The 23794-nt window shown below is 38.8% G+C and overlaps 1 protein-coding gene across 3 annotated transcripts in view; it reads left to right on the forward strand.

Moving 5' to 3' along the window:
• The window catches only part of SUGCT (succinyl-CoA:glutarate-CoA transferase), a 317421-nt gene extending 302757 nt beyond the window's left edge, over positions 1 to 14664 (forward strand). For 2 of the 3 annotated variants that reach the window (XM_014258689.2, XM_005529930.3), the window contains one exon: positions 14361 to 14664. In XM_014258689.2, the coding sequence (XP_014114164.2) occupies positions 14361 to 14524 (164 nt within the window). In that variant the 3' untranslated portion in view covers positions 14525 to 14664. Of the gene's footprint in view, positions 1 to 9574; positions 9642 to 14360 lie in introns of those variants that run through there. The other variant, XM_014258688.2, reaches the window with a different exon arrangement.
• The last annotated feature ends 9130 nt before the right edge of the window (positions 14665 to 23794 follow it).

The following is a 23794-nucleotide window of genomic DNA, read 5'->3' on the forward strand; positions in this document are numbered from 1 at the left end:
AATTACTCTGGTTTAAAATGAAATCTGCACATTGAATCAGTCTGAGAACAGCTGGCTTAGAAATCAGCCTGAGAATCAGAATAATCTATGAAAGGTATTTGTGTTAGTATTAAACATTTTTGCATGCTCAGTGTAGAAGATAGCCTCTGAGCTTTGTGGATTAGGAAGTGGCTGGTATGGTTTTCTGAAATTGGGCTGCCTTGTTAAGAATGGAAAGCTCAGTTAAAATTTAGTTATGAGAAACCTACTTGTGATTTACTGCTGAGCAATGCAAATTCATATTTTAAAAGGCAGAGTTTTCAGTCAAATTGGTGTCAAAGTTATTAGCAAATAATGTTCTGGTCATTTCTGCAGCATGTAATTTCTTTTAAGCAAGAGCTATATACCGATATGTATCTGATAAGCAATAGAAAGGCAACGAAAAAAGAAGCTGTTCTTTAATGGTCAAATACAAATACAATTGGAAGACTAACTAAAACACAGATTTTGGAAAGGTATTTCTGGATACAAGGAATCATTTCCTTATACTGGAAGTGTAATCTGATGTTTAGACTGATGATTAGACTTTGCTAAATTGTACTGTATTCAGGAGCAATCTACCTGCACCATGGCAGAGCAGGCATTCACTTACTTCAGCATCACTCCAATGGTAGTATGTGAATCCCATTTTTTCAACAAACTGCCATTAGCACAGCTACTTTTAATCCATGCTTTTATATATGCTATTTTATATATGCTATTGTAACCTGAGTATAGATGCTTTTTCCTTGGATTTTTGTTAAGATTAGGCCAGTAAAAAAATTTACATGACCTCAAAAAAGGGAAATTATAAGAGAAAATTGACTAAAGGAAAATCAACCAAAAAGATTAAAATTAAATGGAAACAAAGCCTTTTAGTATGGAACAAATGTGCCCACACACAGACTTGCTCAAAATAATTACATGAACTAAACCCAACTGTTATATTAGTTCGGGTTGGTTTTTATTTTGTTGTTCTTTTTGTTTCTTGGTTTGCTGGTTTTTGGGGTTGGGTTTTTCTTTTTTGGTTCGTGGGTCTTGTGTGTGTGTGTGTGTGTGTGTGTGTGTGTGTGTGTGTGTGTGTGTGCAGAGAAGCCATAGGGCCTTTGGCAATTAAAATCTAATTGTTCCTGTGGCACAAATATTTACAATCAGTCTAAGGCCCTTTCAAATTGCCTGTGCAGTGTAAAGGAGACACGCCATTACCGAAAATGAAGTCAGAGATAGCAAGACCAGAGGCAGCAAGGCCTTTCATATTTTATATGGGTTTAAGAGACAGCATTTGCCAACTGTATAAGGTAAAATAAAGAAGAGTGGTTGAAGCATTTGCAGTGAAAAAGCAGATTGCTGAAAGCAGAAGAAATACATTAAATGAAAACCCACAAAAACAAATGGCAGAGGATAAAAGGTGAGGGGCTGTGTAGGAGGGAGGTGCAACTGATGATCTTAGACATTTGGTGACGGAAAAATTCCATTAAAACTGAGCACCTGCTGCTTAAGATTTGGACTTCAAAATTACAAACCATGTCAGTAAAAGCATTTTGCTTTGCAGTTTAAAGGGCAACTAAAGGAAACAGTCAAAGTATTAGGAGAAGGTAAAAAAGAGAATGGGGAAATATTTTATGAAACTGAGCTGCTCTCATTTAAGGTGGAATATTGGTTAGGCATGGCTGGTTTCAATTTGATTTTACTTTTTATTCCCCAGCTCTGCAGTTGTCTTTCTAAGCAAAAAGAAACTTTAGTTCAATTTAGTTTAGTAAGGAGGTAGGCGACCATTCTTTGGATGGCTTCCTAACCTTCTGCCTCATTCCTATTTATGGGTGTGTCTGACTTAAATTTCTGGTTGTTAATCCTACTCTAGTCTTTGCGGGGGAGGAGAGATGATTTCTGACTCTTTTGCCCACTGTAGGGTAGAGCACAAAACTGAAATCCTTCTGATGGAGTAAAGGCTGGCAAATGTTAGAAACCACAAGAACTTTGATAGAGAACCAGCCTATACTTAAGTGACATTCACACGCTCGCACTGGCACACCCGCAGAACCAAAAACCATACTGAAGGCTATTTGGTTTGACATGGTTGTTTCTCCTGCCCATACTGCTTTGATATTTGGAAGAAGATGAGTTGAATATCACATGTCAAGGATTGGCAGCAGACAATGGAACGCAAGAAAAACTGTTCCCAGCCCTCCACACTGAGACAGAATTGATCAAGTTGTCACTTACAAATCAATGGAAAATCCAGCCTAATCTGCAGTGTGCTCTCTCCAACCCCATTTACAGACTCCGATTTAAGCCCACTTCTTCCTTTTATAGAATTTAAGATTAACCTGAAGATGTCTTTTAAATATGAAATTGGGAAAAAAAAAAAAAAGAAAAAAGAAATGGCTGAAAGTAGTTATATGTCTAGAATTTTACTTTCCTCTGCTCAAGGAAGGATACTCTCTCTTCTTGTCTACTTTGAATACCAGATGTCTCTGCACGGTCAAATTGAGGCATCCTGAAAGGGAAAGATTTTCAAATGTCCTCAGCTTTTACTGGAAACTGGGCCCCTTTAAAGATGTCTCGAGTATGACACTCAAAGAATCATCCCAGATTTCACAGAGCTTTTCAAAACTCAGCCAGCATTTTTAGTATCCTATGCCTCAAGGAGTCTGGGCACCTTACCCAAAAACAGCTAAAAATGTAATTTGCAGTTCTTCAAGTAATCCAAAACAAAGTATCAAATCCCTTCCCATCTTCCTTTGCCAGGGAAAGTCCCTGTGCACTAGAAGGGGCCTCATTCTGCTACACAGGGGACAGCAGAAGTAAATGGAGGGTGGAGTGGGAGAGCTTTTGGAAGAATGATCAGGCTGTGCACAGTGCTCAGCCCTACTTAATCATACATGTCTTGCTTAAAAATTGAGTTCCAAATATTTCCATGGTGCTCAAACATAGAGTTACCTGGCTCTCATCTGTGCTGAAGAATTTCAACCAACAGAATTTCCTTGGCTGTGCTGCAACTGATGGCTTTTCCCATTGTTTAATACTCACTCTGAAGACGCTTATTCTGTGTGGGTCACCAACCAGGCAAGAAAGTATCAACTGACTGTTGAATTTTCCAAATGTGGAGGTTTATGTGCCTGTGTATTGTGGCCACAGAGGAACAATCTGAAGACATTTAGAGTAAAGGAGCGTGGCAATATCTATGCAGCACTATATGTCTAATCTTTACCTTTTAAAAATAACATACTCCTTCTGAGAGTAAAACCTTTGGCTATAAAAAGGGATTGTTGAGGAAAGATTAATCAATGTAAAAGTCTTAAAAAGTGGCTGAAAGCAGTTCTGCTACAGGTGGAACGAGGAAGGCTTTCATTTCTCAGTTTCTCTTGCTGGGCTAAGATAGATGTTGTAAGACATTAATCATCCTATATAAATGAATAAGTAACCTGTACTAACATACAAGTGGGTTGTGGTGAGGCTAGGGAACTTAAGCAATGTAATTTGGTAGACTGCTCCTGCCACAAACCATTTGCCACCCAGTTCACTTTCTATTCTGACTGCCAACCATTGCTGTCAAAGGAGATGTTACAGTGGGGTTTAATACTATCAGACAGGAATGCCAGAATAGGACTGTGGAACAAATACCTCTGGTTTTGAAAAGAGACTTAAAGCATGATGGGAGCCATCAAAAAGAATAATTTTAACATAAATTCCCATTACAAGGTGTACTGAAAAGAGTGGTTCTGGTCTTTAGAGGCATAAAAAAGGTACATAGAAAAATTATTTATCTTCTGCAAAACAATCTATGCTGTGTTCTGATGTCCAGGCTTACAGAAAGGTACAGAAATAACTAGAGATATACTTAAAGGACAGACCACAGAAAAATGTTCCCTAGGAGCTGGAATATCAGGCTTGTGAGCCTTGTCAGGACATTTGAGAAGAAGAAATGCATTTTCAAAAGTTGCTTAGGAGAGATTTTTGAGTATTCTTTTGAATTTGTGTAAATGGAAGGCCCAAATGTTTTTAATTTTTTAGTTATTTTCACCAGTTGTTTGGAGAAAGCTTAAAGCTTCCTATCCTGAAAAAAGTGCCCCTTTAGTAAGCAAGACAAATTATACCCAGACTTTGGATTAGGCTGTGCATGTCCTTCAGTGTGCATTGTCTTGCATCCCTGAATTATCAGCTTCATGTATCTGGGCTTCAGCTGGTTGCCTAAAGAGTAAGGAAAAGCTAATCTGCAAGGAAGAGCTCATCTGCTCTCACTCTGATGATGCACAGCTGGCCAAGAGGATTACTTTTCGAGTCTCTGAAGAGCCAAAGAATCTAACTTATAGCAGGAGACAGGACACAGGAAAGGACAAATTGGTATACTGAGGAGATACAGACACTTTCTGGCTGGTGTGTCTTATTCCAAGATGCAGGCTCGCACTAACCACAAGGCATGGGACTTGGAAGTAGTTTTCACCAGGCTCAGTAGGAGAGCCTCCAGGAGCTGCTTGCCTTCCTGTTCAGCTGGGGGCATGATTCACCTTCCAGATCATGTGAGTGTGTTGCAACTACTAACAGGCAATGCTCTGTCCTTACGAGAGGCTCATTTCAGGTAGCATTTTGGTTTTTCTTGTTCCATGCATGTAAGTGTACTTGTCACTAATTACTCTCCATACAATACAGTAGTTAAGGCCTTTGGGCTTACAGTAAAGATGCAGCACAAAACTGTATGTGGCTTGAACTTCCAAGTATCACAGGAGATTCAGACAGGTCATTTTAACCTGTTGCATGGAAACAGTGTTGCTTATGGGCATTTCAGAAATTCATCTGCTTTTTTGCTCAGAAATAACCATTGTGATTGTACTATGATCTGACCTCCTGGGTAGTACAAGTTCAGCTTCACTCTGTAATTTCTGCATTAGGTACACAACCTGTGGTTAACCAGCATCCTGTGGTGGGATTATGTATTGCGTTTAGTATTGATTAGGTTATGACTTGAGACAAATTATGTTTTTAGCTTGTATTTTCAGTAGTTTAGGCTTGTGCCTGCAGTATTTTTCCTTTTAGAGCTTTGCAGGGATTCTCCCAGAAACTTGTTTTGCCATGTATTTCTTCAGCTCCTTTCTGCAAGAGCAATAGAAAAACCCCTAGAACTCTCCTTCCATAGTGCTGTAGAAAAGATACTTAGAAGAAGTCTCTTTTTATTCTGGAACTAAATATAATTTTCCTTCAAACTTATATTCTTGATAAACTCTATACATAATCCTCATTATGACCTGAACTATCCTCATGTCCTTTAAGCCTTGTCTCCCCAGAGGAGTACAGTATGTGCTAGATGCATCTGACAGAGCTGTGTCTGTTCTGTACTGGTAAGCCTTTTGCAGCCAAACATTGCAATTTGGTTTGAATTCTTTGGTTTTGTTTTTTTTTAATGTCATCAGGGCAGTATTTTGGGCACCTGTCCTTCAGCAGTTGCCATTTTTCACAACACTGTTAAGAACTTTATTTGCCTTGGGATTTCTACACTTTTGTCAAGATTGGCAGATTCAGAAGTTACTGTGTGTGGTGAGGACAAGGCAGACAAACATGATTAGAAAGACAGCACAGACACATAAACTTGTTTCCTTAGGAAATGGAGATCCAGATTATTGCTTAGGGAATTTATGGTTCTTTAAAATTGCTACCTCTGGATACTCTTAGTGGTCATCTTCCTTCCTGTCTTTCTTCAAATCTTCTCTTGAGGTCTTTGGGGGTTTCAGGAAGGAGTGGGACCATGTCAGTCTATACAAAAAATTGGGCCAAATTTTCAGCACTGCAAGGCAGTACATGTGGGAAGAAGTAGACACCACTATATTGCAACTTTTTATAAAGTTTTTGGGTGCCAAGACTCCTATCATAAAGTTGTGTAACTCAGATAGCACCATTATGTGGGATTACTCTCAAATATGCAACCAGTGACTGACAAATTATTTCCTTTACTCCAGCTGTAATGCAATATTAATTAGGTACAGTTAGTTTTGTGACTGTTTGAAAATGTAAAGAGTTATAGAAATGTTGAGTGGTATTTACACTGATCATATCCAGGATGTTGGTTGATAGAAAATACATTAAGTGTTTTTTAATGCATTTCTTTACATGCAGCTTCAGGTGAGAGAAAGTACTTTGATAAATGTACTTTGCAAAGGATTTTCAGAATTGTGTAGGGGATGCTTTGAATGACTAAGAGTTTGTTTAAAAGTGGTCTCATTTTAAACACCCATCATGGCTATCACAAATATATATTTACACTCTGCCTGTCAAGTCATCTCACAATGCTTCTGTTTTAAATTCCTGCCTTGTGTACAGTTGCACTGTCCTCATACCTCTTCCACAGAAGTCAGAATTGTCCAAAAGAGAAAAGGTGGCTTGTAGATATTTCTAGTATTGATGCTATTTACTGCCCTACCAGTTTTGCTGTTTAGTATTTATTGATGATTTATATGTGTGTTTCTATGACATCTCAAACAAGGTTTACATTTTTATTGCCATTTGTAAGTTGGTCCATCCTCTCCAGTGTCAGTTACTGATTCCTACTAATCCTGCCAAAGTTTTCCACCCTCTCAGCTGTGCTGGATGCCAAGTGAACACTTTGTGTGACTGTGCTCTAAGTGGGGGAGGAAGTGGAAGCAGCAGTAAGGAAGGACGAGCAAGACTTTGAATATTATTTCCTTAATTATTTTTTTCCCAATCTATTAAGAGATGTTCTTAAAAGGTAGATCACCTGCTCTAATGTAATGCAAAAAAGTATATATTTTTCCCAGCAATTAAATTAAATTATAGATTCCCAGAAAGTCCCCCAAGTCCCTAAACTTTCAGATCTATGGTAAGAAAAAAAATAAAATACGAGAATTTTCCAGTTAAGATGAAGCAGGTCATTAATTCTGGAGATAACTTTGAAGCCTGTGTGCACTACTCATACTAGCAAGAACTTTATAATGAGCTTTTTTGTCTTGTGTACTTTTCTGCTTTGAGTTTCATCACAGGGAAGGAGCCTGGTGGTGTAGCCAAGCAGTGCTGTGCCGTGTGCTTGGGCACACCATCTTCTCAGCCGGGAGCAAGAGATTGGCAGAAGTCACAGCTGGGACCAATGGGAAGGAGCCATACACAAAATGCAGTTGCCCTGGTCTACTCCTCATATTATATCACTGCACACATTTCCAACATCCCTATATTCTCCATAGTAGCCATGAAGCCCCTCTCATGGACTTATTTTGTATTTTTTTCCTTTTCATTGCCTTAGAAATCACTGCTTCTTTCCTGCTGATCTCCTTCAGGCCAGTTTCATAACCAGCTGATTGCGTGCTCCAAACACTTGACCTGTAGCATATAAGGGATCTGCGTGCAAATGTGTTGGCTCTGGGCCATCATTCTTAACTGTTGATGATATTTCATTGGAATTGCAAAACTGTTGTGTAGCAATACCATGTTATTGAAAGAGGCATACATGTTTGGTTTGTGTGGTGGGTTGACCCTGGCTGCACACCAGCTGCCCACCAAAGCTGCTTTAGCACTCACCTCCTCTGCTGGTTAGGGGAAGGGGTTGAGATAAGGACACAGAAAAATCAGTGTCATGAGCAAAACAAACTCAACTTGGGGAATAATTAATCTATTTCAAATCAAGTCACGGTAGGATAATGAGAAATAAAACTGTATCTTAAGAACACCTTCTTCCTACCCTTCCCTTCTTCCTGGCCTTAACTTTGCTCCTGATTCTCTACCTTCTCTCCAACAGTGGTGCAGGGGGTGGGGAATGGGGGGTTGTGAACAGTTCATCACAAATTTCTACTGTTCCTTTCTTCTTTGTGGGAGGGCTTACACTCTTCCCTGCTCTGGTGTGGGGCTCTTCTCACAGGATAGAGTCCTCTATGAACTTCTCCAACCTGAGTCCTTCCTGAAAGCTGTAGTTCTTCATAAACTGCTCCAAGCTGGGTCCCTTCCACAGTTTTAAGCCCTTCAAATGGTCTGCTACGGTGTGGATGTCTGGAGGGCCACAGATCCCACCAGCAAACCTGCTCCGGCATGGACTCCTCTTTCCACCGGTCCCCAGGTTCCACCAGGAGCCTGCTCCAGTGTGGGTTTCCAGTGGGGTCACAGTCTCCTTCAGGCATCCACCTGCTCTGGCTTGGGGTCCTCCAGAGGCTGCAGATTATTCTCTGCTCCATTGTGGACCCCCATGGGCTGCAGGGGCACAACTGCCTCACCATGGTCTTCACTACAGGCTGCAGGGGAATCTCAGCTCTGATACCTGGACCACTTCCTCCTCCTCTTTCCTCAGTGACCTTGGCATCTGTAGAGCTATTTCTCTCACACATTATGGATTCTATCTTCTGGTTACTGTTCTGCAGATTTTTTCCGTTCTTAAATATGTAGCCCCTGAGCTACTACCACTGCTCCTGTCTGGCTCAGCCTTGTTCAGCAGTGAGTCTGTCTTGGAGCTGGCTGGCATTGGCTTCACTGGACACAGAAAATTTCTGGCAGCTGCCAGAAGCTGCCCCTGTAGCCAAGACCTTTCAATGCAAACCAAATACTCTTTATTTTCGTGTGATTCCTACATCTCTTTAAAATACATTGTATGCTAGGGTAGAACTAACTAACAAGTGGTGCTATGTTTCTCATTGCTCTTTTTTTTTGCACAGGTAGATGATATGTTTCAAGCAGAATGTATACACATCCATTAGCTCAAATTTTCCCTTTTTTCCCCTTGTCCCACTTGAATAATAACAAATAACTGTGACTTTTCTCCTGAGCTTGGCTGTCCCCAGGCCCAATTTTGTCTACATAGTTTGAGAATTAGATTGCTTCAATATGCTGTAATGTATACCGTAGAAAATGTGTTATCCAGTGACTGCTGTACAATGCTGCAGGACTGCTATTTGTCAGGACAAAGCAAAGATTATTATCTTTACCACTTTCATATACTATGGTTTGCACATTTAATATTGTTCAAACTCAACTTTAATTTCTGCTCTTTGTAGAGTGAAACTGACTTTTTGCTTCTGCAGCCCCAAATCTCAGCAATCCCAAGAGACACATTCCAAAGACTGCTGTGTATTTCACCTGCTCAAGGGTGAATGTTCAAAGGCATCTCATTCTTGCAGGATCCTTCCTCTGGACCTGTTTCAGTGGTTTTATCTCATTTTTCTCTTTTGCTTTAATGTGTTTGGTATGTCTTTAACTGATAGCTCAGTGTCATATAACTTAGAGTGCCATAATAGATAGGCCCCAAAGAAAAAGAATTTATAATGATAACGCTCAGCTCAAGTATTCAAGATGTCTTGGTACAATTATCATTATGGTTGCAACTGATAAAAATTTTGATTAATTGTTTTAGTATTAATTCTTGTAAGTTATGTGGTATGCACAGCATGTATTTTAGCAATGTGTCAAAATCAAAATAATTATAATAATAATAATAATAAAATATTAGCTTAGAATTTAAATGTGATTTACTGGCAGTGTGATCATAGCAGAAAGAGAAAGAGACTCCTTTTAATTTAACAGGACAAAGGTGAACTACAGCTACCACTCGTTCTTTCATTGCTTTTTCCAGGTGACAGTAAATGCCCCCTTAACTTCATGCTTGAATGGAGTATAGTGTCCTGCTGACAGCAAGGAGGCACAGGTGACCACCACTTTACACACTCTCACCAATCACCCTGTTTCTACCCCAGCAAAGGCCTGTTTTCATCTGCTGTAGGCTCCTGTAACTCACCCACATGCAAATGCTTTTGACCTTAATTAAAGCAGTTCACCTCTCTCTGCCTCTAGGGATGGTTTCCTCATAAGGCAGTTGTGTTTAATTAGCATTTGCATAGCATTCTGCTGGTTGCTTTCCTGGAGCGTTGTTCAGTAGGAGCGTGGGATTGCTGAAGCCTGACTGGCAAGCTTTGCACCCTCCTAATTGACACAGAAGCCAAGTAGAAGTTACACAAGGAAAGAACAGAGAATCGTTAATGATGGATCATTAGCAAGTAGCTCCTTTGAATGAATGTAGATAACTTTATAACTCTATCAAAGTGAAAAGTAGCGTGATGAATTATGCATCAAACAATAAAAGCTCAAGGAAGACACTGGTTTTATAATTGCTGTGCAATTTTCTAGCATGCTCTAGTTTGTGAGATTAATTTTCTTTGGGAAGCATGAAGCATTCTGTCTGTTGCACACAATGTCAATTTTGGTTTTCTCTCTTTAGAGATTTTATTCTGCTTCTTTCAATATCACTGCAAAAACTCCCAGGCTTTGAAATCCACAATTTTTATGTTAGCAAAAATTTGCACAAGCAAATGAAAAGTCTATAGCTACTAAACCTTTGAGGGCTTGCTGATTTCTTGGTGTAATGAGTTTCCAGATACACACACCTGAAATAAAATTGCCTTGTATCTTTTCTTTTTAATTGAAATTGCATAATAGCTTTGTAGCTATGATGAATTTCTAGGCTAATAAATCTCTAAAGGGCATTTTTACTTTGAAATTATCGTCACAAGCATTTCAGTTGGCACAGACATCATTCCTGTGGCTTGCACTAGTGCCAGTTCTGCCCTCATAGGGCTCGTACTCACTCCTAAGAAAGGGAATTAGTATAAATATTTCTCAGTGATATCACCTTTCCCTTTAAAATGTACTAATTTCTCACTGAAGATTTCGTTGGAAAATTGAACTCAGTGTGTTTGAAGTAAATAGAATCAGAGGAACAAGTTAATAGAAAACTTACCCCTAGTGTGAGCTGTTTCTTAGCTTTCATAATATAGTGGGTGAAAGGGACATGTATTAGTGGGTGAAGGGGTCTGTGAGAGATCTCATCCATCAGGAAGCCCCAGCGATCAGCTGTGGGATCAACTAGTCTAGAATAAATCTCCTTCCTAAAGACTGGACTGATACAAACTCCACAGCCTCCTTCCATGGCTTGTTTCAGCATTTTGCTACCCCTACCATTATAAAAGTTTATTCTTTCTTTCCTACAGTTTCCTTTGTTGCAATTTAAGTCAAGTATTTCTCATCATGGACATGAACAAGGATTTCTTTCCTCTTTCCAGGAAGTTTGCATGGATTCTGGGGGGATGATTAGGATTTATTTTGGTGGTAGTGGTGAGGTTCTTTTACATTTTTTTAACAGTTTTGAAGTTGTTTTTCTCTAGCCTTTCTGTTTAGGTCCATGATCACACTTGGTTCAGTCTGTCATGTTTCCCGTGAAAATTTCAGTTGCTGTCTTGTGGAAGCTCTCAGGTGTTCCAGATGGCTGTGCAGTGGGGGCCCCACACCAGACACTGCTCCAGCTGTGACTTGCCAGCTCTAACTAGAGCAAAAAGATTATTTCATGTGTCCTGCAGGCATCTCTCTTGTTTGTACACCCCTGTATGATGCTTGCCTTTTTCGCAACAGCATGATGTTGTTGACTCATCTTTACTTCGTGATCTAGAATAACCCCTAACTATTCCTGCTTTCCTATTTGTCCCCTGCCCTGTATTTATGTAATGAAACATAATTCCTTCCCCTTGACAGTACTGAATTTCACCCTCTTTTATCAGACCATTTCTCCAGTGTAGCCAGGTCATTGTGAATGTGCTTCACAGGAAGTTATAGCTTTTGAAGTCTTCAGAAAGCTGAGCAGGTAAGATCTGAGTTCCATCAGCCATCCAGGTAAAAATAAACTGATAAGTGCTTCATGCTGAACAGATTCCTCTGGAGCTCACTTAAAATGTTCTGTTTTAGAAGATCCCAAGAAGCAATTCTCTGAATATGATTTCCCTCTCAGTACTGCACATGGCTTTGGGTTTATCTTGACCTTGTTTCTTTAGTCAGTTTATGAAGATAGCAGAGAATTTTCTTTCTGAAAGTCAAATCTTGATTTGGCATTGTACTGGTTGAAGGGTGTGCTGGTCTTGTCTCGGGTAGAGACAATTTTCTTTACAGTCACTGGTATGGGACTCTGTTTCAGATTTGTGCTGACACAGGGTTGATAATATAGAGATTTTTTTAAATTGTTGAGGAAAGGCTTTCACAAAGCCTTTCCTGCTTCTCATATTTCCACATTGAGAAGACTGGGGGTGCATGGGTGACTGGGAGGAGACATGACCAGGACAGGTGACTGCAACTGACCAAAGGGACATTCCAGATTGTATGACCTTAAGCTCAGTATATAAAGTGGGGTAAAGAAGGATGAAGGGAAGGAACTTTTGGAATATTGGCATTTGTCTTCCCAAGTCACTGTTACATGGCCCTGCTCCCCTGGAGGTGGCTGAATACCTGTCTGCCCATGGGAAGTAGAGAATTTCCTTTTGTGTGTGTGCAAGGCTTTTACTTGCCCTATTAAACTGTCTTTATCTCAACCTGTAAATTTTCTATCTTTACCTGTTCTGATTGTTCCTCTGATCCCACTGGTGGTGGAGTGAGCAAGTGGCTTTGTGGAGCTTGGCTGCTGGCTGGAGTTAAACCATGATCTGTCATCTCACCTGCCTTGATGTCTGGGTGGTAAAGCTCCCCATCTAGGGCACTTGTCTACCCTTTCCTTTAAACACAGGTGATGACAATTCATCTGGCCAGGTTTACTCATTTACCAGTGTCTCAGAAGACACTGTAACTGTGTACTTTCACCCTCAGTGTCTCCAGAGAGTGTCTAAGGAATTAAACTTATATATCTAGATTATTGATATCTTGATTTAGATGGCATGTATCTCTCACCTCCAGCCCTTTTCCTGGTAGAAAGATAAGAGATCATGTACACTATTTGTTCTTAAGAGGTACATGCTTGCTGTTACCCATCTGCTGAGTATTTTCATGGTGATTATTTTTTCCAGTATTGAATGGAGCTTGAAGTTGAATGATTTGGTCTGCAATTCCCCAGTTCTAACGCCTTTCCTTTTTAAACTCAGAAACCATACATAGAATCCTAGAATCACCTGGGTTGGAAAAGACCTTTATGATTATCAAGTCCAACCATTACTTCTTCCAAGAGCATACTTGTCACAAATGTACCAAATCAGCTTGAAAAAAAAAAATAAATTTTCTAGGCACCATTTGTCTTATTTTGTCTTTCTTGGAGGTGGATACTTTACTGTATTAAATATTAGATTACAGTTCATGAAGACTGGCAAAAGATAATGGTGTGTTTTGGCATCTTGACTGACCTTTGTCAGCATCTCTCCTCAAATGAGTAGTAAATACATGTAGTTAATTTACCAATTCATGCTGTGTTTCACTTCCCTTGCTGGTCAATATTCTGTTTCTTCAGAAATAAAACAAATGCTGTTCTGGCTTTTGAAATGTTCTTTGCATTTCTTTGCATTTTGCAGTAAAGATATAATGATATATAACCTTTTTTGTAAATTATTTTAATGATGTAATAAAAGCAACTATTAACAGAGGAATCCTTTTGCCAATAACATCAAAGGTTTTTCAGTTTTGTATTAAAGAAGAGTTTTCAGTTGGTAGTTAAGGAAACTACTGTCCTCTGTTTCTCCATGAGGCAGGTAATCTTTCTATGCATGCACTGAGTGCGTACCTCACTTCTGAGCCTAGTTTAAATTTGTAGCTCATTCTCCAGTAAGGGAATAGCTGCTTTCTGCAAGGAGCTACACTGAAATCACTTCACTACAGAGCATCACTAAAGCATGAGATCTGACTACCTGAAATAGAAGACACAGAAGTCTTCATATCATTGTCAGCTTCCAAATTTTCACTTTTGAAATTATTTCTGCCAGAGCAAATAAATGATTACTGATTTTCCTATGGCTACAGATACTTGTATTTTTGATAAAAAATGTAAACCAAGCTGGGAAATACCACACCTATGCATGTTCTGTGTCACTGCAGGACAATGTATCACACTGCAGAGGTACCTGAGCTGCTGCCAACTGGAGATTGTGCTACCCATTGTCCATGCACTGCTCTGACATCAGTGAAAATGTGTTAACATGACAATTCATTGTGTCCTTATGCTTGTGCTGTAGAAATGTGGGGATTTCTGCATCACATCCTGAGTGGGCCGGGCATTGCTGTTCAGGTACCAGAGAGTGGAAGACCAGTGACATAATGTGACTCAAAGCACCCTGATATACACTGGGACAAAGGGGAAGACTTTGTTAACATTGGATGACTATCCAGCAATTCTGCATTTGAGTGAACTATTTAAAACTGGCTTATTGGTCTATTATTGCAAACTGGAATCTTTTTGTAGTCTGTAATTTCAGAATACAACATTTCTATGATGAAGACTGCAAACAGAACTGGTATGAAAATGAGGTACTTTAACATAGACAATTCAATATAAATATGGATAGTAATTCTGGAAAATAATTTCCCTTCTATTTGTTTTTTGTTTTGTTTTGGTTTTTTTTCAGGACCAGGTGTCAGATACAGTGAATTTGCTGTGTCACATCCAAAACCACCTCCACTTGTTGGACAACACACAGTGGAGATACTGAAGAGCATGCTGGGGTATGAGGATGACGCTATAGAAGAACTGCTTCGAACTGGTGCTGTGGCTCAGCATGAGGTCAGATAAGGAGCATTAGCTACATTCCTTCACACTGAGCTCACATTACTTTGTCCTCTCTTTGCTCCCTTCAGTTTCCCTAATGGGACTCAAACAGAAGACATAATTTAATTCCTAATTTTCTTCCACGTGTGTTTGTATGATTTTAACACTGATGTATCAAATAAACAATCTCATTCTGTCTGAGTGAAAGATTTTCTTGGGGGGGTTGGGACTAAATGCAATTATGCAGTCCTATGTGACTACTCATTCTCTACTTCACATGGAAAATGGAATCCTTATCATAATTACAGTAATTGCCTAAACATTTGTCCCCAGAAAGGCATGATGTTAGTGAAAAGAAGCAGAACCTTGAAAATCTGTATACTAGACTCTCCACTCACAGAGAGCTGCTTTGTATTTTAATAGAAAGTAATTTATTTACAAATTGGTAGTTGATCTGATTGATTTTGAACAGAATTATCCATCCTGAAAGCTCTGTTCATCTCTATTTTAGATCAACAGTAACTATTGAAAAATTTATTTCTATTCCCTGGAATTCCAAAGTACTAATATGTCTTTATATTACATTGCATAGTCATGATGTCAAATCTCAACGTGTTAGCAGAAAGAAGCCAAAATTGGCACAGTTCTTCAGTTATCAAAAATACCTTTTCTGAGACCAGCTGAGAGACAAACTGTGGCTGAATAGTCTTCTGTAATTTTATTCAGAAAGACCCAGGGTACTCTTCATTAAACACTGGTTCACAGAAAACCACGTGCTGAATGTCAAATACCAAAAATTGCCGGATGGCTCAGTCTGGTTCTGTGGCTAGGTACTGATCCCTGTGTCTAACTCTAGTTACCATCCAAACCACCTTCATTATGGAGAAAGCACAGGTTGAAATCTGCACCATACTTTTGACTCGGGTCAACCCCCATTGTTAAAATGTGGTGAGAGGTGACAGATCTTCCTCAAACTTCATAATACCATGTTCTTCAATAGGATCACTCTTGAGAGTAAGGAACCATGTAGAGGAAGAAGGTGGAAGAATTTGATCCGTGAGAAATAGTAAGGAAAAGATTAAAGGAGAGCCATTTATTCTCTATAAACCCATCTGGCAGTTCTTCACTCACAGGAGACATCCCAGGCTCCCCTGTGACAGTATATAATTTACAGCTAAAGTAAACTCAGTGTATGGCAAGGGTTTAACCTTTGTTGTGCTTGCACTGGGAGCGAGGCAAAGCCTTTCTAGTCTTAGAACTGAGTAAAAGTAAAATCAACACTCAACACACAATGTCCATGTTTCTTTCAAAGTATCAGAAACAGGCCTGGCATTATAACTGGCTTGTCACTTTGTTTCCACTCTAACAAACAAGATCCTCTGTGTTACATTTGAACTTCACAACTCTGAATTACCTTCTGGGGGAAGAAAAGAGGTTATTACATAATCAAATTGCAGTGGAACCCCACTGTGGTTGCTCATTTTTGAATCCGAGTGTTTTGGTCCATTTTTTTGCTTGTTTTCTCTAGTTTTTGTGTTCTTCTAATTTTTTTTTTCTGCACTGCATTCCTGGCACCAAACACCATACTCTATCCATGTGCTAAAGACATCATGAGATCCTGGAAGAGTGACTTCTAAAATAAATATAGAAGTAAGTCTGAATTGAGAATTGGGACACCATAGGGGAAGAACTGAAACTGAATTGGAAGGGGTTTTGATATAGTCCACCTTCCTTTTAATCTAAGGGGAACATCCCCTTTTTAATGAGAAAAGCAGAAATTTGAATTCTGCTTCATATAAAATGGATAATCTGATATTAAACTAAGCCTTGTTTACTAATGCAAAATACTGTCAGATAACATTCAGAAATAAATTTTCTGGGTTTACTTCCCAAAGGGTTCTTTTTTCCACATTTCTAAGAATCGCATACACAAGGTATAATAAAATATTGCTCAGTTTTGTTAAAGGATTTCTAAAAAAAATCAGGGTTTTTTCCCTGTGCTTTTCCAAGCAACGGAAATAGCTAATCACCACATCCTTAGCTACAGTAAATTGGCAGAGCTGCTGTGACTTTAACATAGTAATGCTGGTTTAAATAAGCTGAATATTGGGCTTTAAACTCCATAAAGTATTTTGTGCAGAGTTCACATGCAAACAGTATTTCCCTTTCTTTTTCTTTTTTCATTAGTGTTGCTCCTTTCCAGTTTGCTGTGTTGACAGTCAAATGCCTAAAGGGATAATCAGAGGCATTATTTTGTCTCACCTCCAGCAGTTACTGCAACAGGAGGAATCCAGATACCATTTCTCAGTGTTTAAGTCAAACACTCACACACAGACTGATGCTTACTCTTCAGAAATAAATGGAAGCCTTTAAATAGGTGGAAGCTAGAAAGTCCTTTAGCTTCCAGCATCTGATCATGAAGTTTTACCCTTTCATAAGGTTTAGTCTTTTGGTTTTGGATGATTTGGAAGACATTTAAATAATTAACATGATAATATTTAAGCTTTTTAAAGCATACTTCCTTTAAAAATGAACAAATAGATGCAGAAGAAAATTAAAAAATAAATTTGCTGCACTCTTCCCAAGAATCTTCATGGATAAGTGTCAGTTGCATGAATAGAGCTCAGTTGCATTTTGACAATATTGTAATTTCAAAATGGTTTTCTCTTGTACCTCAAAACTTGGAATCAGACATCACATGGGATTCTGGAACTCATAAACTGAGATCCCTCCACTTTCAAGGAAGAAATGTAGTTTGTGATGACTATACACAGCTGCCTCTAGCAATGAATGTTTGTTTTTCTCTGCTTAAATTGGAAAATAGTCTTCTGGTGCTGCCATGGTGTGAGAGTGTGTATGGTATTTGCTTTAATTGGCTTGATTTATACATCACTGTATTAAAAAAAAAAAAAATGAAGAAAAAGCCCCCAAAACCAAGAGTGATACGGGACACGTCTGTTGTCTAGTTACGAACTGAACCCACTTATACAATGTTTGTCAGAAAGCTTTAGCTATCATTAGAAAAGGAGCTTTCCATTTTGGCACGGTTCATGGCCACTTTGGCTTCGTTCTTTGTATTGGGGGATCCCATTGTTCTATTATCTTCACTATTAAAAGCGTTTCCTCAGCCCTCCTCATATAACTGTCTTCCTTTCTTTTCCATGCAAGCTAGTAAAGCTCTAGACCAAGTATAAATCACCCAGAAAACTGCAAAACTGGTCAGGCAGAGTTGGGAGGATTTTGCATAGCCTGAGAATCTCACTGAGGGATATTTTAATGCATCAACAGAAAAGTACAATCAAATAACAGTCAAACAGAAAGTAATGGATTTTTCTTGCTCCTGCATGGATCTTGTTCCTGGTAACTCTTCCCCAGAACCTTCCCATGCACTTGGGAAGTCCTCCCATGCTTGTCTGCAATGGATGGCATGGAACAGACATGCAAAAGTAGGTCTTTTTTGATTAGTGGCCAGGAGGAACAATCTGCTAACTATCAGAAGCTCACCAGGCTCAGCAGTGATCCACCTAATGTGCAAAGGCCAGTGAAGCCATATTGATATGAAGAATAGTCTGTTAAAGAGAATCACTTTAGTGCAATGAAGGGAAATGCTCTTTTTCTTCTCAGGTATATAAAATAAAAATGTTATTTTTAAATTTGTATATCTTTTAATATATTAAAAAATATTTAAAAAAAAACAAAGCAGAGAAAGGGAAAATATCCTTATCCTTGGCTTGTATACAAAATATGAAAATCCTTTTTTTTTAAGTTCATTGAAATAGATTGATGCCTGATGATATTAATTAGAGTTTCGGTCTTGCTTCTTCAGAGATTAAAGCTTGTCCCAAACATGTCTAGTGACAGTAATGTGTTGAGGCTAAAATTGCAGTCAGAAATAGTTCTTCCAGGGAGTGTATATGTGTACTCAAAAACTGAGGAGAGCATTTTTATTGAATTGCCATATAGCTCTGCCACTCACAGAGCACTGTAAATCCTCAGCCCTGGTAATCCTGGAGATAAAAGGCAGCTAGGCATCTCTGTGGTTAAAATGACCTTGATTTCTTTTACTATCTAGATGACAAGGCACAGTTAATCCTTTGACCTTTCTGACATTATAGCACTGTACTAAAATGTATTTATTTCCCCCAAACATATTAAAATGTATTTAATTTCCAAAAGAAAGAGGAAAGGTAAAGTACTTTCTGAGTTCAGGAATGCTGGCACAGCTGCTCACATTTCATGTCAGTGACATTAAACAGTGCCAGATACAGTACTTTTCTTAACTGCTTGTACATTGAGTTTAATGTGACCTGATGAAATGCTAAAGATTATTAGCTGGTGAAAAAAAACCAACCAACCTTGGAGCAGTTCCTGTAGGATCAAGTAACTTCCCTACACAGAAGCCTTCGTGATACTGGCCAATGTGATAAAAATACAGTGATAAACAGTGATGCAGTCACCTTTTTAAAGCTGACAACTAATCAATTCAATTATTGTATGTTTCTGTTGTGACTGGAATTTGGAACTGACATGAGAAAAATGCCAGGGATCACATATGGCAAGGGCCCATGAAACTTTTGAAAGATTATTTTTCGGCTCAGACTGTGTGAAACAACGAAGGGGTACCCAGTAAAGGGTTAAGGTGGAGACAAGCTGTTGATTTTCAAATTTTTTTCTATTCTCTAGAGCTAAAAATGAATTAGTAAGTACCAATTAGTCCTTTCTTATTAAGAAATTCTTAAAAATCTTAGTGTGAAGAGTATACTAAATTGCCTGCCATAAAAAAACTCAATATGATTTAATTTACAGTGAGCAGTGTCACACTGCTTATTTACAAGGTACTCAGGGAAGCAGACTGGAGAGGAGCTCACTTCACTGCAATTGCTTCTGTGTGTCAGCTATTTGAATATTTGTCTGACATCTACCCCAAACTAGCCAAAAGACCTTTTAAGTATAAAAAGAAATTTGAAGATGTGTAACCTGGTAGAGGAATGCATATGTAGCCCCCATTTCTTGGAGATCCATATTAGGAGAAGGTAAAGTTTCACATTAAAAAGTTGTGTATAAAAAGAGCAGTATGTACATTTCCCACTGAGTCTCTCTTCTCCTTGACTAAAGCAAACATGTGAGAAAAGTAACAGTTCTCTGATAATATTTTTTTGGTCTTTTCATTAAAACCTTCTCTTTCCCAAAGCAAACAATAAGGACTTTTAGCAGAAAGACAGAAGTACTGATTCAAGAAAGCCACTGCAGAGTTTTCTGCAAGTTGCAATTGAAGTGTCTCATGCCCCTATCATCCTCAGGCCAGGTGGCCTTAAACACCAGTGATTTATGACTTGTGTTCATCCTGTGAGTGTGCGGTGCTGCTTATACAGTTTAGTCAGAGAAAAAACAGGGAAATTTGGTTCAGTCAGAGAAAAATGGGATAATGAAGCAGCCCCTCTACAGACCTCTGCAGGTGTTATTAGGCTACCATTTTTCCAAATTCTTCATGAACAAACCACATTGTCCAATTGCCTGTACTCTGAGGCAGTTCTGCCCACTCGTATCGTATCCGCTCTACTAAACTCTCCATGCGTGTTTGTTGGGGAACAGGTTGGGATAGAGAAAGAACCTTAGGAATAACCAGGATAAAAGAGAGAAAACACTGCTTGAGACTTAGTTGCATCCGTGTTGACGGAAAGCTCCAGATTCTGTAGTGTGGTAGTGGGGCTGATGGCCTTGATTTCAGCCCAAGTCTCTGTGTGCATCTGTTAGAACAGTTCCGATTGTAACAGGTCTGACAAAAGTTTACATTACCAAACTGAATCACAGCAGATCCTGGTTGCAAAACAATATGAACTACCTGAAGTTTGTCTGAAGACCTGGTGAGGCCTATTACTTTTAGTCAATGATGTTAAATTTGTAGAAGTATTAATTTGTTAACAAATTTGCAATTGTTAATTCTTTCAAAGAGTCTGTCCTGCTAGCTGACTCATTTTGTGTGGTTTTATGGACTTGATTTCTTCAAATTGCCTCCTAATGCACTGGCTGTCCTCTCTCCTTTGCATTTACAGCTACATTTGTGAAGTTTTAGAGCACAGATTTCCGAAACATTGTACTTCTAATCATTGAATTCATTCTCCTAAAGCATGAAAACTGTTTGAATACATTACAGATCTATTTTGTGACATAAATATTGAACAATTAAAAACCTAATCCATTGTCCTTTAAAGGCAATGAAGGGGTATTCACGTTGATTTCAGTAGGGTTGGAGCCTGAACCTCTACCATGAATTTGTGCATTCCAGGTACACAAAGCCTCATTGCTTTAAGTTCCTATGGTAAAAGCTCTCAGCCTTTTCTGTGCTCTCATTCAGAAGCCTTAAATAATTAGGGTTTTCATTCCTTTGGTAGGATCATTGTACTTTCACTTTAAATTATGATATAAAAATTGATGGGTTTCTTGCATCAAATGCCACACAAGGCTTTATATGGTATTTGTACTTGTCTTAATGACCATGCTATTAGCAATGTTAGTGACATCAGCAGAATACTCATTTACTGAACTGTGTTTGGAGAAGAGAGGAATTCTGACCTTTTTTGTGTAGCTTTTTGTGAGAACTGTTGACTTTTGCCAGCCTTGAACACTCAAAAAACTCCAGAATCAGACCCTAAAATAATCAAGAACTGTTTGAAAATTCAGAAGAGATTATGATAAAACAATGTACGTAGATGTGATCTGAAAAGAAGCTATAGCAAGATTTTTGATAAAGAGCTGGCGACATCTCTTGTACATATTTGTCCACGGAACAAAATGCAGGTCATTGCTGGCTTCCTTGCAGGCCTGGAATTTGTCCAGCTTGGTTCTTTTTGCTTTAGGGAGCTGATATTTTTAACAGTTATTTCTAGGAAAACATTGGAATTGAATAATAATGATGATTTTGAAATATCTGGTTGTTGATATCAGCAGCTGGATGCTGGGATCCAGCTGATGTTATTATCTAAATTGAAAAATGTTCTCTTTCATGTTATGCAACATGTCTTTGAAAAGGTTGTATGCGAACACTTACAGTGCTATGAAAATAAGGATTGTGTGACTGAAAACAGTTTTAACTGCATTCCCACATCTTTCTATAAGTCAAATCAAAAACAGTTCTTCAAATTCCTCACAGAAGAGGAGAGAGAAACAAAACTCTTAAGTGTAGGATGAAGATTAGCAGTAGCAGATACAGTAGCAGCACTTCTTGGAAGGATGGAACTTATCATAGCTCTTTTGACTCCCATAGCTTTTAAGAATTTAGTCTCACATGAAGAGGATTGGTCCAGTGGTTGTTGGGCAAACTGAGGGCTATCAGAAAATCTGTATGCTACAGATTTCCTGTTTGATGCTGTGCAAGTCCCATTCCCTTCCTATAGGTTATCTGTATGTGGTTTGTTACTTTCCATTCAGAAGGACAAAGTAAAGATTGCAAGCTGACCTGATAGCAGAGGCCATCTCTGTTTAGACAGATGGAATCCATTGTCTGTCTTGCAGAGGCATTGTGTTGATTTAAAAATGCATGTGTTGCAGCATAGCAGAGAAGTTAAATTCTTTTGCAAAGTGAGGACATTCTATTTTTCCTGTAAAACCAATATGAACAACCGCAGTTTCCCAATTTCCCATTACTGAAACAAGGAGAAGCCTCCCCAAAGGGCTTGTGAAAGACCTCCACAGATCATTTGGGTATAAACAGATAGTATCTTTGTACCTAGTGGTTGCTTACGTATAAAAACGAGATCACAAGATTTTAAACTTTGGCCTTTCTGGCAGCAACTGCAAAAAGTTCAGGAAGTTAATCTCATTTTCTGACTGGGATAGTGAATTTAAGGTTAAGGGGATTAGCTGCAATGTATATTCCCATGAAGAACTACTGACAGCTCTAGTAGAAGCTGAAAGGTTTTATATCTAAGGCAGAGAAAAAAATAGAAGAAAAGCAAAGCAAAAAAAAAGAAGAAAAAATAAAGAGAAGAGGTAAAATAGAAAATAAAAAAGGAAAGAAAAAAAAAAAACAAGAGAAAAAGAAGGAAAAAAGAGAAGAAAGGTAAAAGAGATGATAAAACATGAGAAATTATAGGAAAAAAAAAAAAAAGTAGGAAAGGCATAGAATGGGAAGGACGGGAATGGCCTTGGTATACTGAGCAAAATCTGTCATATACATGTTGCCATGGTTGATCCTTGAGGTAGGTTGGATAGTGACACATAGCTTTAAAGCTGTGGTGAATGATCCCAGCCATGAAAAGGCAGAGAGCATTAGCAGTGACCTGGGCTAGCCTTGTGGAGAAGAAATTTTAGTAGGGTTGCAGGAAGGGCCTTAGGCAACTGCATTGTTTGGTCACTGGAGTGTGCCTGGTGGTTACCAAGCAGAGGGGTGAAATTTCATGGGGGAGGAGAGACACATGGACAGACCATCAAGCACAGCTACCTCTACAACCAGGGCAGGGAGGAACCCAGGGACAGCTAACTGTAAATTAAGCTCTTTGAATCTTGGAAAATGTGTTCAAATTACCTAGGCAATTATTCCAGATCAGTTCCCTGATCTGGAGATATATGCTGACTGCTTTCCTGGTTAGAGAATTTCTCTAGAAGGGTGGACAAGAGACTTTGCCCTTTAAAAAGCACAGGGTAACACTATGTTGTTTTCCATATTCCTCACTCTGCAAATTTTCAAACGAAGGGCCTGATCCCATGCCAAGTGGAGCACATGGAATTACTTCCTTGCCTTTGATAACGTTCTGGCTCAGCATTTAATTAATAGTCCTGATTTTATAAAGTTTTTGGTTTTGAACTTTTCACTCTACCTTTCCCAGATAGAAAGATGGGACCCACACTTGCCTCATTAATTTCAGATGGTTTGTTTCTGCTTTCAAGGTGTGCGTGTGGAGCCCTCTGAACTTCCTGGACACAAATGAACATTAAATCTGCCTACACTTAAAAGTAGGTCTCAATAATGCCAAAATTTTTGAAAGTGAGTTTCAGTCTGATTTTATTTGTAATGCTTATATGCATTCCAGGAAATACTGACATATTTGAACTCCAGAACAGCAGATAGCAATGAGAAGTGGATTGAAATCTTGCACGTTCAAATACAGAAGAAATTTAAAACTGCTGAAGATGTGCTAAACCTGTCATTTGAGCCTTGCTGATTACTTACTGAAATCAGCTGTTCAGAGCAAAACAAAATAAAAAGTCCATTTGATTTCAGCAAATATCCAGTTTTGCAATCTGCACCCAAAGTGTAAAATGAATAGTAATTAAGTGACCTATGCAGTCACATCA

The sequence above is a fragment of the Pseudopodoces humilis genome, chromosome 1 (assembly GCF_049639895.1).
Source record: "Pseudopodoces humilis isolate 2021_Gansu_Grassland_sample_001 chromosome 1, ASM4963989v1, whole genome shotgun sequence".
NCBI classification, from domain to species: Eukaryota; Metazoa; Chordata; class Aves; order Passeriformes; family Paridae; genus Pseudopodoces; species Pseudopodoces humilis.